The sequence below is a fragment of the Nerophis ophidion genome, linkage group LG20 (assembly GCF_033978795.1).
Source record: "Nerophis ophidion isolate RoL-2023_Sa linkage group LG20, RoL_Noph_v1.0, whole genome shotgun sequence".
NCBI classification, from domain to species: Eukaryota; Metazoa; Chordata; class Actinopteri; order Syngnathiformes; family Syngnathidae; genus Nerophis; species Nerophis ophidion.
The window spans coordinates 11,007,931-11,025,351 of NC_084630.1; the positions used below are offsets into that span (position 1 = coordinate 11,007,931).

Genomic DNA, 17,421 nt, shown 5'->3' on the forward strand with positions numbered 1-17,421 from the left:
TTTCAGGAAGACAATTTTTATAGAAAAAATACAACCTTAAAAATGATTTTAGGATTTTTGAACACATATATCTTTTTACCTTTTAAATTCCTTCCTCTTCTTTCCTGACAATTTAAATTAATGTTTAAGTAAATTAATGTTTTTTTTATTGTAAAGAATAATAAATACACTTTTATTTAATTATTCATTTTAGCTTCTGTTTTTTTGACAAAGAATATTTGTGAAATATTTCTTCAAACTTATTATGATTAAAATTCCCCAAAAATATTCTGGCAAATCTAGAAAATCTTTAGAATCAAATTTAAATCTTATTTCGAAGTCTTTTGAATTTCTTTTAAAATGTTTTTTTTCTGGAAAATCTAAAATAAATAATGATTTGTCTTTGTTAGAAATATAGCTTGGTCCAATTTGTTATATATTCTAACAAAATACGGATTGGATTTTAACCTATTTAAAACATGTCATCAAAATTAATCAGGAAAAATTACTAATGATGTTCCATAAATTATTTTTTTAAATTTTTTCAAAATATTTCAAATTTCCTAGTTTTTCTCTTCATTTTTTTTCCGTTGAATTTTGAATTTTAAAGAGTCGAAATTAAAGATAAACTATGTCTCAAGATTTTAATTTTCATTTTTTTTCCTGTTTTCTTCTCTTTTAAACCGTTCAATTAAGTTTTTTCATCATTTATTCTCTACAAAAAACCTTCCATAAAAGGAAAAAAAAATGTACGACGGAATGACAGACAAAAATACCCATTTTTTAATATATATATTTATTAAAGGTAAATTGCGGAAATTGACTATTTCTGGCAATTTATTTAAGTGTGTATCAAACTGGTAGCCCTTCGCATTAATCTGTACTAAAGAAGTAGCTCTTGGTTTCAAAAAGGTTGGTGACCCCTGCATTATATGAAACAGTACAGTTTACACAGTACGGTACATATTCCGTTTAATTGACCACTAAATGGCAACACCCAAATAAGGTTTTCAACGTGTTTCAATCGGAGTGAGGTAATGCAATGTTGGTTTTGTTCTTTGAACAAGGTGATGTTCATGCATGGTTCATTTTGTGCACCAGTAAAAACACATATAGCTTTTTCTTGAATACGAAAAAAATATATAGTATATATATATTTCTTACTAAAGAAGGGTTTGGTGAATGCGCATATGAAACTGGTGGGGTGCGGTACCTCCAACAAGGTTAAGAACCGCTGTTTTAGGCCATATCGCGATACACAATATATATCTCGATATTTTGCCTTAGCCTTGAATTAACACTTGATACATGTAATCACACCAGTATGACGATTCTATGTGTCTACATTAAAACATTCTTGCAGAGAAGTGAAGTGAAGTGAATTATATTTATTTAGCACTTTTCTCAAGTGACTCAAAGCGCTTTACATAGTGAAACCCAATATCTAAGTTACATTTAAAACCAGTGTGGGTGGCACTGGGAGCAGGTGGGTAACGTGTCTTGCCCAAGGACACAGCGGCAGTGACTAGGATGGTGCAAGCTGGGATCGAACCTGCAACCCTCAAGTTGCTGGCATGGCCGCTCTACCAACCGAGCTATACCGCCCCAGAAGAAGAAGGAAATCACAACTAAGTCAATTGACCGAAACTGTGTTTATTAAACAGTTATTAAAGGCCTACTGAAATGAGATTTTCTTATTCAAACGGGGATAGCAGGTCCATTCTATGTGTCATACTTGATCATTTCGCGATATTGCCATATTTTTGCTGAAAGGATTTAGTAAAGAACATCGACATAAAGTTCGGAACTTTTGGTCGCTAATAAAAAAGCCTTGCCTGTACTGGAAGTAGCAGACGATGTGCGTGTGACGTCACGGGTTGTAGAGCTCCTCACATCCTCACATTGTTTTAAGTCATGGCCACCAGCAGCTAGAGCGATTCGGACCGAGAAAGCGACAATTTCCCCATTAATTTAAGCGAGGATGAAAGATTTGTGGATGAGGATAGTAAGAGTGAAGGACTAGAAAAGAAAAAAAAGGCGAGGGCAGTGGGAGCGATTCAGATGTTATTAGACACATTTACTAGGATAATTCTGGAAAATCCCTTATCTGCTTATTGTGTTACTAGTGTTTTTAGTGAGATTACGTGGTACCTGAAAGTCGGAGGGGTGTGGCCACGGGTGTGGTGACCACCAGTGTCTGCGGTGGGAGGAGGCAAGAGAGTCCGCAGCTGCAGGAGGACGCAAGCTCCGCTCATGTCTACTGTAAGAGCCGACTTATTAGCACAAATTTCTCACAGAAACCTGCCGGTTGACATGTGGTCGGGAACCATGTCCTCTTGACCGCTCTTTTCCATAGTAAAGCTTCACCTTCGGGAATGTAAACAAGGAAACACCGGCTGTGTTTGTGTTGCTAAAGGCAGCTGCAATACACAGCTTCCCACCTACAGCTTTCTTCTTTGACTTCTCCATTATTAATGGAACAAATTGCAAAAGATTCAGCAACACAGATGTCCAGAATACTGTGTAATTATGCGATTAAAGCAGACTAATTTTAGCTTGGATCGGGGTGGAAAAAAATGAGCGCTACAATCAGTGACGTCACGCGCATGCGTCATCATACGCGTCATTGTACCAACGTTTTCAAGAGGATACTCTGCGCGAAATTTAAAATTGCAATTTAGTAAACTAAAAAGGCCGTATTGGCACGTGTTGCAATGTTAAGATTTCATCATTGATATATAAACTCTGACTGCGTGGTCTGTAGTAGTGGGTTTCAGTAGGCCTTTAAGCAGTGGCACCAACATTCGTGTCATTTCCAAAACAGAAAGTGCAAGATTGTCAGAGTCATTTTAAACAAGCTATTAGTGCACTTTAGTGCATGATGTCACCAAGATGACATATCAAAACAACACTAAATTAAAGTCAACTTATTGTACAGCACGCCACGACAATAGTTTAAAACAAATAAACTGCCCTTTTGTGCATGATGTCACACAAGATATTTCAATAACTGTCAAATAAAAATGAGCTGCATAAGAGGAAATCAAATTGCTATTGGGTAGGTTACTGCGGATGTTATCTCCTTATGTTGTTCACAATGTTTTTCATACAATGTTGATGTGGAAATGGTTGCTTAGGCATTTTGTTGTTGTGGCACCCAATGGAGATGTTGAAGTGCGGAGTAATCACTTTCATTTTCTAGCAGGTGACTTTTGGAATGATGCTACATACAGAGGCGGCATAGCTCGGTTGGTAGAGTGGCCGTGCCAGCAACTTGAGGGTTGCAGGTTCGATTCCCGCTTGTGCCATCCTAGTTACTGTCGTTGTGTCCTTGGGCAAGACACTTTACCCACCTGCTCCCAGTGCCACCCACACTGGTTTAAATGTAACTTAGATATTGGGTGTCACTATGTAAAGTGCTTTGAGTCACTTGAGAAAAGCGCTATATAAATATAATTCACTTCACTTCACATATTAGCAGTAATGCTACTTTTTGTAGCAACACTTTTGCCCAACACTTGACAAATTACAGTTGTCTGTTCGAGATATTGCCACTTGAAGACAAACCACCGCCAGACGATGGACCCTCTGCTGTTTTTCTTGGGAATTAATTGTTCCTTCATTTGTTACCAGATTCGCACCTTCTTTCTCTCGTATTACCACTCGCACCACAGCTAACGTTACCCATGCTGCTACCTCTCTGCTCCGCGAGGGCGTATACGTATGTGTCGTATGCAAGAAGGTGCGCTTGCTGTCTGTGAGAAGCAGAGACATGAAAGAGTGGGAAGAGCCTGTAGTGTAATGCCAGCAGCTAAAAGCAACTGCGTGAGAACGTATACTCGAATATCACGATATAGTCATTTTCTATATCGCGCAGAGACAAACCCGCGATATATTGAGTATATCCGATATATCGCCCAGCCCTAGTCTGGTTTGCTGTGGGAGATTATGTAATTTCACCTAGCTGGGTTAAAAATATTTTTTGCAAACCAGTAGTTGTAATCCGCAAACAATGTGCCGTCGTTGAGTGTCCGTGCTGTCCAGAGCTCGGCAGCGTAACCGTGTAATACTCCTCCATATCAGTAGGTGGCAGCAGGTAGCTAACAGCTTTGTAGATGTCAGGAACGATGACAATGGTTTGTCGTGATCCCAATACACAAATGGCGAGTGCCGTTAAGAAAAGGCATTGAAGATCTAAAAATTTAATTGGCTGACAAGTAAACAAAAATAGAATGCTGGACGACAGCAAAGACTTGCAGCGTGTGGAGCAGAGGCAGCGTCCACAAAGTACATCCGAACATGACATGACAATCAACAATGTCCCCACAAAGGAGGATTAAAAACAACTGAAATATTCTTGATTGTTAAAACAAAGCAGGTGCAGGAAATAGTGCTCGGAGGAAGACATGAAACTGCTACAGGAAAATACCAACAAAACAGGGAAAAGACACTAAAATAAGAGCGCAAGACAAGAACTAAAACACTACACACAGGAAAACACCAAAAGACTCAAAATAAGTCACGGTGTGATGTGACAGTACACTTACTTTGAGACAAAAGCTATTGTGATGCACGGTTGGTTATGGTTTGAATTCATATCCAACAATTGTGAGAATTACTTTTTATTGTCAATATCAAGGCTTCACGGTGGCAGAGGGGTTAGTGCGTCTGCCTCACAATACGAAGGTCCTGCAGTCCTGGGTTCAAATCCAGGCTCAGGATCTTTCTGTGTGGAGTTTGCATGTTCTCCCCGTGAATGCGTGGGTTCCCTCCGGGTACTCCGGATTCCTCCCACTTCCAAAGACATGCACCTGGGGATAGGTTGATTGGCAACACTAAATTGGCCTTAGTGTGTGAATGTGTGTGAATGTTGTCTATCTGTGTTGGCCCTGCGATGAGGTGGCGACTTGTCCAGGGTGTACCCCGCCTTCCGCCCGATTGTAGCTGAGATAGGCGCCAGTGCCCCCCGCGACCCCGAAAGGGAATAAGCGGTAGAAAATGGATGGATGGATGTCAATATCAACTGCTAAGTTTAATGTTTTAATGTTTTCTGCTGGTAGTGTGCCTCTGGATTTTTTCAGTTAAAAAATCGTGCCTTGGTTCAAAAAATTTTGAAAAACACCGGTGTACACCTTAGTCCAGGGGTGTCAGACATACAGCCCAAGGGCCGGATCAGGCCCGCGAACAGGTCTTATCCGGCCCTCGGGATCAGTTTGCCAGATATAAAAATTAACCTGAAATTTTTGAATGAAAGAAACAGCTATTCTAACTGTGTCCACTGGGTGTTGCAATAGCAATTATTTGTATTTTTGCTAAATATGTACAAAATAAACCTCTTAATGTTAGCACATCAGTCGAGGAAAATGATCAAACTACATAAATAATATACTGTAATTTGATTTTGAAATCATTTTTTTTATCTTGATTGATTGAAAATGAACACCACTGACTTAACTGATGAACATTATCACATAGTTTATTCAGAAAATATAAATAATGACAAATAAAGATAGAATACTATTAACAACAACAGGTAATTGTAAAAAAAAACAAAAAAACAACAACATTATGATTTGTACATTTTCAGAATGGGCTTGTTCTATTTTTAAACAAAGAAAACAATCTAAGGTTGTCTTTATTTTTGAGTTATCGTCCCGTGATTTTACTTTTAAGTTATCGTGGATAAGTGGTATAAAATGGGTGGATGGATAGATGGATGGATTTAACAGCCACTCCCACTTTGGAGTAGATTTTTCTCTATGTGGCCCCCGATCTAAAATGAGTTTGACACCCTTGCCTTAGTCGGAACAATTTTAATTAGATACTTGGTGTTCACCCTATTTTCACCAGGCCACATCATCCTCAGCGAAAGGGTAACGTCTTTTTTGGGGGAATTTTGTTTATCATTCACAGTCATTATGTAAGACAAGAACACATATGTTTTTCTTTTTTTTAATGCATTGCAAATATTAAATAAATGCGATCAAAAGTCTGCTTGCAAGGAGCCTATGGGAGTTACACTATTCTGCCTATAAAAGCTCTTAAAATATCCAAACACCTCCATTAACTTTTTATATACATGACGTAAGTATACATGTAATGTAGTATTGGGCTCATTTACAATAACAATATTTTCATATTTTGGCTCGAAACGCATCACAACGTTCGCTTTTTTTATTCTACTACATAACTGGTTAAAACTCATTGCAGTCTTCATGGGAGTCAACAAACATAATAAAACATCACTTACTGTGCAATGTCTGCTGTTTTTAGGATGCCGACTGATCAAATTGCTCTATTCCTGTTTCGGACTAAATATGAGTCATTATTCTTGCAAAGAAAATGGGGGGTGGAACCAAGCATCTTTTTGTGTCATTCTCGGCATTTCCGGGTCTGAATTGGCTCTCAAAGTCTACCATGTCAGATTACGTCCTCGTCCTTCTAATATCCAGGTGAGAGTCATGATTTATTATCTAGCATAAACTTTCACGAGTTCAGGAAGCAGCTTACCGCTCAACTCCCAGGGGGTGATCAAGGGTAATGGGTCAAATGCAGAGAATAATTTCGCCACACTTAGTGTGTGTGACAATACTTTAACTTTAATAATGTAAACATAGGCACACATTCCAATGATTACGTTGTCGCTATAGTTTGTCTGCGTTAACGCTTGTAATAACAATATCGCTTATACTTGGTTAATATTGAAGTAATGAAAAATAAAAGGAGTATTGTTGGCGCGTTTTGGATTTATTTTTTTTTATTGGGTTTTATGGCCGGAATTGAGGACCTCCCATTGGCTCCGCTGTAAGAAGACTTTTATTTACGAATTACAATACGTAAAAAAAAAAAAAAATTCTACGTTTTTGCAATCCTTTTGTAAGACAAGAACATTTAAAAAAAATAATAATAATTTGAACTCGTAAATAAACACTTTTAAAGTCAGCTATCAATTGAGTTAATGGGAGTCATGACATCATTGCGTCCATAAAACCCACTAAAAAATGTCTGTCCATTTCATTTTGTGACCTGAATATTAACAAAACGTAAGTGATATTGTTATATTAAGCGCTAGCATAAAGTACATACTTTTGGCCTCGCATTGATTACAGGAAGGTAACCAGCTAATGCTGATATATTGACATAATCGGCTGGTGAGCTGCTCTCTCACCTTTTGAGCTGGTGATTATTTGTAGATTATAAATCATGCCTCTCACCTGGATAGTAGAAGGTTGTAGCCAGATATCAAGAAGTTTGTCAACTTTGACAACCAATTTAGACCAGGAGATAGCGAGAAAGCCACAAAAAGACGCCCGTTTTCTCCCATCTTTTTTAAAAAATCTGTCTAGATGATAATTCTTCATCTACACAGAATTTCTGAACATCTCATTAGTCGTCATCCCAGTGAGAGCAGACATTTTATAGTAAGTGTATGGAGGCCTGGGCCAAAATTCAATAGGTCAATTAATCGACAATAAATACAAATTTAATCGGTAAGTCTTCTAGCGTTGATAAATTGCCGTGTGCATGCTTCAAGAGCATTCACGCTTTTTATCGCTTTTAAAAGGCTATGCGCGTTTGTGCCAAAGCGGAATGAAAAGAAGGGGAGGACTCATCTTTTCCTCATTGGGTGTCTTTGACTCTTTGTGAGGCGATTGGATAGTGGACATGGATATAATTATCAGGCAACCAAATTCCACCACAGCAATGTGGGAATAGTTCAGTTCAAACCTTTATAACAAGATGAGCTTATCAACACCATGGAGCCATTTTGCCCAACGTGTGCGAATACAACAAACCCGCATGCCCACTTGAAACACAAGTGACTGATAGTTCACACTCACTTTGCGTTTGGTGAACACGCCTGGTCAGTGGAAACAGAACAGTGCAAAATAGTGTGTGCTCATAGAAAGTTTGGTCAAACACAATCGCTAAAGACATACTGCCTTTTGATACTGTTACAAATCTAGCAATTCCAAACGTTTGACATACATTTGTCATGTTGGTGTTCCTCACTTGGAATCTGACAAAATTATTTTTTGCATATGACCTATTAATACTGTTTATATTGTTGTGCTGCACTTTTGTTTAAAAAAAGTCCCATCTTAATTGTCAAATAATGTACAACTCTACCACTGCCGCCATGATAAATATTGAAGTGCAACTTTGTCAATACGTTATTTAGCTATGTTATTTACTGTTATGATTGTATATATTTGAGCCCCTCATCCCCTGGTTAGAACCGTCAATCAACATTCTTGTCTCAAGGTGCCACACATTGGAGAAATATGCAATAATTAACAAAAAAAAATATTTGGCTCTATGCAGACAGACTCAGAGCTTTAGCTTTCTTGTTCCTAATCTTAAATAACTGATTAAACTATACAGTGATTATAATGTAGAAATATATAATAATGCAGGTATAAGCATTTAAAAATGATATACACTTTTTTCTCATTAGTGTAGAATTGTTAACCATTGTATTGTAATTAGAAAGTTAATACATTTGTTATCCTAAATAAACATTAATTTGACTCGTATTTCTGTTTGCAAAACTTTAACTTGGAAATAAAAGCAAAAAGTAAGCAAAACATCACTTGGTCATGGCATTCTTGCTTCTTCGTCCTTGTTGATGGGTGGGTATTTTCTATCCACTTTGAAGCTCAAATATTACATGATATTTTGCTTTATCATATTTTCCTCGTGTGTTACTTTGCAACACTTTACTGGCGAGGTTGTCTGTGCTTCCTGTGAGTGTAAATATTGCGCTCCTCCGCCCACCGAAAAAAACAGTTTTAAATGACTAAAGAGAGCTCACCACGTTCAGTTAATTCTACCGTTAAACGCACTCAAGTGCTGAGTCATGCACAGAGAGAGTTTTTGTTCTCCGTTTGAAGCGAGAGACAACCACGAGGCTCAACAATTCGGATTGGCGTACATGGCGGTCATACAAATGCAGATGAAAAAAACAACTTCAGCCTCATGCAGTTATAACACTAAATAAAACATTGTCGATTAATCATGCAGCCTTAACAACAATTATAGCTGAGATGAAACAAACCAAATGTAAAGATATCACACGTGTTTTGACGTTATTCCCAAAGAGTAAAGAGCAACACTACTCCTTTGTTGTAGAGACAAGTATGTTTATTGTATTTACAATTATGTGCTGACATTTAAGTCATAGGCCACCTTTTTGTTTACTGACCAAAACCAAACTACTAGCAGAGGAAACATGTTCTCAGGACCAAAAAGAAATGTGGAGAAAACTGCTCAAATGTCATTACTTTGAATATTTGTCCTTGAAGTTTAAAAAGTAGTTAACCATTAAATTGGTAAACTGGTGTCTACATTTGAAAACAAGTGTATTTAATTATCTCATGGTGATTGGTCCCAGAAAGCAAAACTACTAGATGCTCAGAGAACTGAGCTGCATTACAAGTAGACTGAGTCCTTGCACAATTATTTCTCATTGTGCACTCTCAATTTGTTTTGTGTGACACTTTCTAACAGGTCTTGTCTGCGTAGGTAGAAAAGCGATGTATGGAGGTGTGGGGTTCTGAGGCAGCTTTGGAGGAAGCCAAGGACATGAGGGAAGAGAACAGAGAAGTGCAGAAACAAAAACGGTTCAACAAGAAAGTAAAAGGTCGGTTGATTGCTGAATCCAAAAGAAACCTAAAGATGGGAAAATATTTCAATCGCTTGCTGTTTTGTAAGTTTACCATATTGCATTTATGAACTGTTCATATATTTACAAGTGCAAAATCGTCACTGATCATATATTTCTTACTGCACATATCTTGGGGGATAATTACTTTGTGGTAAATGTGTTTTGTCAGAGCTGCGCAGAACAGTGAGGAGCAGCATGTGGACCAAAGATACCAGCGCCCACCAGCATCAGTATGGACCAGAGATAGTGGTAGATCTTGAGGAGGATCTCTACAAGAAAACCTGCTCCACCTGTGGACATGAACTGACCTATGAGAAGATGTAAAACGGACATACCAGGTTTGATACCACTTAGTTTTTCCACATATCAAACCATTCAGGTCTGAATAATTAATGGATTTATTCAATGGACAAGGTCAAGTATTGTAAGTAGGTATTTAAAAACTTCCAAAGCTGGCAACTTTATCAACAATGCATATTGGTTTACCTGCACTAGATTGCTGTAAACTACTATCCGGGTATTTGTCTGCAGAGCATAATGCAGTTATAAGAATGGTTATTTCATCCATTTTCTACCTGTCCCTTTTAGCATCGCTAGGTAACAAGAGCTGATAATGATTCATGGTCACATTTCATGTGCTTTTGAGCTGTAGCCATGCTACGTTTAACTTAAGTAAAACCAGAAATTAACAAAAAGATGACAGCTTTTCTGGTGGGTACATTGGATTTGTCAATTGTGGTTAAAGATTAATCAATTTCATACACATTTGTTTGGTATGAAAATAGTTTTTATTTTAAAAATCAAATCTTTTGTGAGTTTTGGCGCCATTAAATACCAATGCATCTTCAGTGGTATCAACTTTCAGCTCTTCAATCTCACCCTGTGGAGAACAAATTAGACGGGAATGTTGTCAATATGAATATAGCAGTTTGTAAAACAAAAATTGTATGGTGCTATTATACAATACTGTCACAACTAATGAATAAAGTGTCAAATATGTCAAAATCGAAACGTATGACGAGGGAGCATCTTTTCCGTATACATGAATACAGTCAAGTCATAAGTTTAAAATTGATACATGATCTGCAATTATTTGTTCCAATTCCCAAAACAAGTGACATGGAGATTACATCCAAGCAGTTGAGGTCCGAGTGTACTGCCCTGCTGCAAAACGCCTCAAGTGCTTTTGTGTTATGCTGGCAATATAAAGAACATAAGCAAGTGAAATTAGGCTTATCACAATAGCAGAACTCTGGGCAGACATCCAATTGCTACATAAAAAGCTAGTGACTTAATGGCTTAAGGAAATTTAGTAGAAACAAACCCTCTCCATAGTATTGATTACAAACAGTCTACATTAAGTTTACAACTTTGCTCTTAGTAAAGAGCCATGTGACCACTTACTTCCACAAAATACTTTTCAATGAGGTTGTGAGCTGCCTGGTACACCATCTCATTTTCATGGTTCTGGAGACTTTCAATGCGGTCCAGTCCCCCCAGCTGTTCAACTAGCAAACTTAGTTTCTCTATTTCACCAAGCTTCTCTGCTGCCTACAATGCATTAAGCGGGAACTTAAAGCCTGGCTCAAACAGTCAGTTTTTAGATCAAGTGCAGTGCTGCCTCACCATGTAAATGTTGGTGATGGCATCCAATATCACCAGAACAATTTTGGCATCCTTTACTTGTAGCAGGTTGATGATTGCCTCAAGTGCCCCACTATGCACCAAGTGGACCACCTGCTCCACAGTGCCCCCGCTGGTGATGTTGGTCACTGCCCACACTGCCTCTCGTTGAGTCTTGAAATCTCCCTTGAGAAAAACTAAATTTATTCAACTGCTCCCTGTTCAACCATTTATAGGGTACACTCAGACACTGAAACAAAACTTACATTTTTAAGTAACTCTACCAGAGGGGTAAGCAGGCCACATGTGATGAGCTGCTGGATTTGCCTACATGGCCCAGCTGCGATGTTAGACAACGCCCATGCAGCTTCCTTCTGCACACTAATCTTTTGGTGCTTCATGAGCTGAGGAAGGATGTCGAGAACTCCAGCATCAATGGCTGTTTGTGTCTGCAGGTCTGAGCCACTCACGATATTCCCAATGGCACGAAGGGCAGGGGTCTGAGGTGGACCAGTCCAAAAGAACAGTTTAGCCAATCAAGCCAGTTTTTAGAAATAAAACCAAGATAGGAAGTTACCGTGACATTCAGGTCCTTTAGGCTCATGAGTTCCACCAGCCGCGGGACAATGCCAGTTCTCACCACGATATCAATACGATTGTTGTCACCGTCTGTGAGGTAGGAGATTGCCCAGCATGCATCTGACAATATGTCTTTGTCCAAATGGTGGATTAACTGGATCAGAGTAGGAAGCAGCTGTGGGAGTTAAACACTAGTTAGAACATTGATCCACAAACCCACCCTCAACCTACCCAATGCAATTTTAAAAACCGTGATACCACACTCCCTCCTTAGTCCCAATTCTGAGTAATCAGCTCTGACAGTCTTAAGATGCGATACAGCCAAGTAAATACCTGTTGAACAGCAGATATGGGTGGATATGGGTTTTTATTTCTGCATAAGTTTGACAATGTCCATGTTAGGTTACGTAGATATCCAACCTAGAAGTGACAAGATATTATGTATGGCAACCTCTAAGGAGTATGGGTAATATTCAATATCTTACTGGGGTCTCTGGAGAAACGCGTGCCAGTAAGGCTGGAATGACATTACATTCAATGAGGATGTCTCTATATACTGGGCCATCACCTGCCAAGATTACATTTGTGATTAGCCAAAAGGGTATTTTCAAAACCATTATCAGCTTAATGTCCGTATTATTTTACAATTCCTCACATGATACCCTCAAGTAAAAATATGTTGTTTCACCTGCAATGTTGCCAAGAGCCCAGACAGCTTGTTCACTGATGTGCAACAGTGGTGAGGCAAGCAAAAGAATTAAGCTGGGTACAGCTCCATGCTCAACCACCTACATACAGAAATGTATCAGATTATGTTCAAACATTTCAGTTAGTCATACATGTGTTCCAAAGCAGTGCCTCACCTGCTGCGTATGCCAAGATGTTCCAGAGGCGATGTTGGTCAGAGCCCAGGCTGCTTCAAACTGAAGAGCGGGCTCGTCATCCATACTCAAAAAGAGCACGAAGCGATACAGGAGTCCATTGTCTATGATATCCTTCAGGGGAGGGTCACGCTCCTGAGAAAGTTTTCTGGAGGAGACAATGACAGGTACTTTATTTTAACCCTTCTAAACCAACTTTCCCCTATTAGTCATAACTGAAAGACTGAAACAGTTGGGTTAGATTTAGTGTTAAGACTAAGACACCAACATGTTAACTTCACAATGTATCATATGAAATAGCGGTAATTTTGTTCAGGATTCAAAGTCATTATGGTTCTTCTGATAAGTGTATTATAGTACTGTAATGCATTGTTAAAAAAACATTAGCTTTGTCTATTAGCAATAATATTGCGGATTTTCCTAATTACATTTTCCAAATGTTTAACTCCTAGTACAGATTTTGATCATGATCCACTGAAGCACGGTTAGCAGCGCCCAGGCACATTTGAAAGGAGTCGCAACAGGTGAATGTGCATGCAGGTTAGTTATGTTCACATACTGTAGATCAGGGGCGCTCACACTTTTTCTGCAGGCGAGTTACTTTTCAATTGACCAAGTCGAGGAGATCTACCTCATTCCTATTTATAATTTATATTTATTTATTTATGAAAGAGACATTTTTGTTAACAAGTTAATGGTGTTTAATGATAATACAAGCATGTTTAACACACATAGATTCCTTTCTTTCATGAAGACAAGAATATAAGTTGGTGTATTTGATTCTGATGACTTGCATTGATTGGAATTAGACAGTGGTGCTGATAACGTCCGCATTTTCAAATGGAGGGAAAAAAAAAGTCCCCCTTTCTGTCCAATACCACATGAAAGTGGTTGGATTTGGCATCTCATTTGTCCAACTTGCATACTCGTTTTTAAACACTGTTATGAGAGTAGCATATGTGTGTGGCCCTTTAATGTCTGGCAGCAGGTGAGTGACGTCAGTGAGTGTGCGGGTGGGCAAGCAAGTGAGAAAGCGGTCGCTGAGGGCGGGGGAGAAATACATTGGCATCAAACTCCGTAGCTTGCTAGCTTTTTCACGCTAGCTTTCTGAGACTCTTATTTTGTTAGCACAGGCAGGATGAAACAGGTCTTTTATGGTGAAGACAGGAACTGTGCAGTCGGTCTTTAGAGTTTTGACAGTAGGTACGGAGTCTCTAGAAATAAAATGTGTTCCTCTGCGTCCGCCCTGTTAGTGATTTTTTTCTTAAATATGAGTTGGCAGCAGCCAGCGTCATCTCACAAGATCCTCGGGTGCCGAGAATCTCAAACAACTGACGAAAGTGAAGTCTTGGTATGATTGATGATTGCTCATTTTTATGTATATTTAATGCCTGGCTTGAGATCGACTGACACACCCTCCGAGATCGACGTCGATCACGATCGACGTAATGGGCACCCCTGCTGTAGATGTTTAATTTTTTCTCCCTGTCAATGTGTAGCTGCAATAGCAATATTATTAAGGGACGGCGTGGCGCAGTGGGATAGTGGCCGTACGCAACCCGAGGGTCACTGGTTCAAATCCCACCTAGAACCAACCTCGTCACATCCGTTGTGTCCTGAGCAAGACACTTCACCCTTGCTCCTGACGGGTGCTGGTTGGCGCCTTGCATGGCAGCTCCCTCCATCAGTTTGTGAATGTGTGTGTGAATGGGTAAATGTGGAAGTAGTGTCAAAGCGCTTTGAGTACCTTGAAGGTAGAAAAGCGCTATACAAGTACAACCCATTTATCATTTATTTATTTATCAATATAAAAATGATTTTTTTTTTTTTAGCCAGTCAATATTTATCAAACCAATGAAGTGAAAAGATATGTTCCGGTGGCACACTTGATCCTTTATGGTACACCGCTTCGGTATCACTGCACTATAGTGCTATAGGGTTTAAGTCACATGTTTCATACTCAAGGCCTCAAGGGGAGGTCTGGTCCACGAAAGCTAGGAGATGTGCGGCAATAAAGCACTGCATTTTTATGGCTAAATGTAGTCCTTTAACTGACAGAAAATAAAATGTACCACATATCCAACTTTTTTCACCAAAGTTCGCATACCAATTTAAATCCTGCGGGGGCCAAAAAATTAAAAATTACATTTTGTATAATCTAAAGTCTTAGTGGTCAAACCGTGTAATGTTAGTGGCCAAAAATGTTAAATATACTTTTAAGTGAAACCTCTGCCTTGTTCTTAAATGAATAAATTGGCACGTTTACACATGCGTGTCCTTTAAAAACATTGCTTTTATAAATTGAGACAACATTGATGTCCAACATTGGATTCACGTTGTTGGGAAATGACCAAATTTTAAAAATGGTCTAACAAACGTCACAACCTGACATTGAATTAACGTCAAAAAGTGTGTTGTAGAATTGATTAAACATTGCCAAAAAGAATGTTCCAACTTTATTTTTTATATGTATTTGACAGGGACAGTACAAACTAACATTGCTACCCGCAGGTAACAATGTCAAAGTACATAAGACTTCTAGCCACACGCTAATTTGCAACTATTGTCCCTGGTTAGGCTTAAAAAAAAAAAAAATAAAAAAAAAAAGTTGAGAAAAGTGAAACAAAGAATTATGACAAGTACAAAAATAAATACATTGAAAATAATTGGCCCCATTGGTCCATACTAAATCCAGTTCTAGTGCTCTCACTTCTGATTTTTCCTTAAGCCACTTTTTCAGTTTTGTGGAGAAAAGTTCAATGTCCGACTGACTAACTCCATTGGCAAAGAGTTGCACAGATGTTAGGCCTTCATTGAGAATGCAGACTGAGCCAGAGTTATATGTTTGAGTTGCTCAACATCAGGACCAAATTCAAGAATATGTCAATGTTTCAATGTCTTGTGCCTGCTTGGTTCGGCTTATTATGCTGCAGTGTTGATCGATTGAAACTGTTAGTAGATTGCACAGTACAGTACATATTCCGTACAATTAACCACAAAATGGTAACACCCGAATAAGTTTTTTAACTCCTTTAAGTCGGGGTCCACGTTAATTCATGGTAACTTAACGTCTGTCATTAGAGTGATACTTGAAGAGCCGAGCGTTTAGAGGTTGGAAAAGTTTAACAACAGACTTGGGCAAATGCGGCCCGTTGAGCTTTTCACTCTGGCCCCAAATAATATTTTTAGATCTTTAAGAAGGAAAGTATAGCTGCCATTATGATGTGCAGTGATGTTTTTTTAACGACCGTAAGTCTTGAACTATACAAAGTATTTCAATGGTTGGAATCTGTGCTTATGGATGATATACCAGTTACTATGGTAATGTAAGTCAAAGCAGCTCAGACGAGGCACCAAGCAGTGTGGGTGGGGAGCGTTTCGACAGAGGCGGAAGGAGATTTTCACAACAAAGTTCTATAGCTTAGTGATGTATCAGATAGTAGGCTGGTTTCTTTTGTACCCTTCGCGTTCATATTTCACTTGATTGTAAAATGTGTCGATCAAAAGGCGGTGTGACGTTCATATTTTGTCAATATTCAGTATTTTATCCTTCATAGAAAAATGTAAAATTCCATTATGTTTTTAAAGGTGGTCTGTCATCAAGTTGTTAGCATTAAATCAGACATTGTGAGGTTTTGTATTAGAGTTTATAAAAAGAGATATATCAGCACCCAAACACTTTTTCTAAAAAAAAAAAAGTCAAAATAATTGCGCAGGCCTGTTTTAAAACCACTGGACTAGATATTACAAAACCATGAATGTAGTGTTTAAGCATGTTTCGCTCACCTGGCAGCCCGGCATCCTCGAGTTCGAGCATCCCTGCACTCAGATTTAACATCTTTGATAATTTCTTCAATGCTCAAACTTGGAACCTGCGTTAAAAAAAAAAAATTCTCATTACAGTACGAGCACGTCAGGAAGATGAATGACGGTAATGTGGTTTTAAGTCATTCAGCTGACTTTGTCGTCGGAGATGTATGTTGGCGAGAGGGCGTCATCGTCGGGCAGTGAAGACAGCCTTATGTGTCTCCTTTTCATGAAGTTCTCGTCCTTTTTCATCTTGCGCAGCTCCACGCACTCGGAGACTCTCTTTTCGCGCAGTTTCTGGAGAAAACACCACGTTAGGCACAGACGAGATTGTAACGTGCGTCTTAAGAGGTAAAAAAATTAAAACTCACGGCCGGGTCTTTTCCCATGTTTTTAAATTTACTGAGGCGCGCCTTGGTGGCATCTTTGGTGGGCATGGCGGGTTTAGTTCCAGGGAACGTCCCAAATAATCCCAGCAGCTAACGTGAAGAGATGGTGGTCATGTTATATATAAATAACACGGCGGCGGCAGGTGGAAGCAATTGTCTCATTAACGCGGTGCGCCTGATCTTAAGTCAATTTGCGAATATAAATCAGCATTTATCTCTAGAACTAACGTGCTTCTAACTATATTAGATGTTATGCCATGGAAACTTTACATTTTGGCCCGCGATAAAGGACTACTGTTTAAAAGTCTGCGTGGCCTATAGCTTTATGTCGACGATAGATGGCAGCATAACACATGGCCACTTTGTCCACCCAGTATGTGTGACGTCACAACTGACTGTCTCTAAAGCAGGGGTGTCCAAACTTTTTCCACAGAGGGCCGCACACGAAACGATTTAAGCATGCGGGGGCCATTTTAATATTTTTCATAACAAAATA

The 17,421-nt window shown here is 38.9% G+C and overlaps 2 protein-coding genes across 3 annotated transcripts in view; one reads left to right on the top strand and one right to left on the bottom strand.

Annotated features, from left to right (window-relative positions):
• Window positions 1–10,657, top strand: part of xpa (xeroderma pigmentosum, complementation group A) — a 12,494-nt gene extending 1,837 nt beyond the window's left edge. The window contains exons 4-5 of one of the 2 annotated variants that reach the window (XM_061880451.1): window positions 9,505–9,688; window positions 9,816–9,961. In XM_061880451.1, the coding sequence (XP_061736435.1) occupies window positions 9,505–9,688; window positions 9,816–9,817 (186 nt within the window). In that variant the 3' untranslated portion in view covers window positions 9,818–9,961. Of the gene's footprint in view, window positions 1–9,504; window positions 9,689–9,815 lie in introns of both variants that reach the window. The other variant, XM_061880449.1, reaches the window with a different exon arrangement.
• kpna7 (karyopherin alpha 7 (importin alpha 8)) lies at window positions 10,412–17,075 on the bottom strand. Its single transcript, XM_061880448.1, has 12 exons — window positions 16,908–17,075; window positions 16,690–16,833; window positions 16,516–16,601; window positions 12,712–12,877; window positions 12,537–12,636; window positions 12,334–12,416; window positions 12,182–12,268; window positions 11,847–12,023; window positions 11,536–11,769; window positions 11,273–11,455; window positions 11,051–11,197; window positions 10,412–10,526 (listed from the first exon to the last, which is right to left on the bottom strand). The coding sequence occupies exons 1-12, from the start codon at window positions 16,971–16,973 to the stop codon at window positions 10,440–10,442; spliced, it is 1,560 nt and encodes a 519-aa protein (XP_061736432.1). The 5' UTR covers window positions 16,974–17,075; the 3' UTR covers window positions 10,412–10,439.
• Window positions 17,076–17,421: the final 346 nt, after the last annotated feature.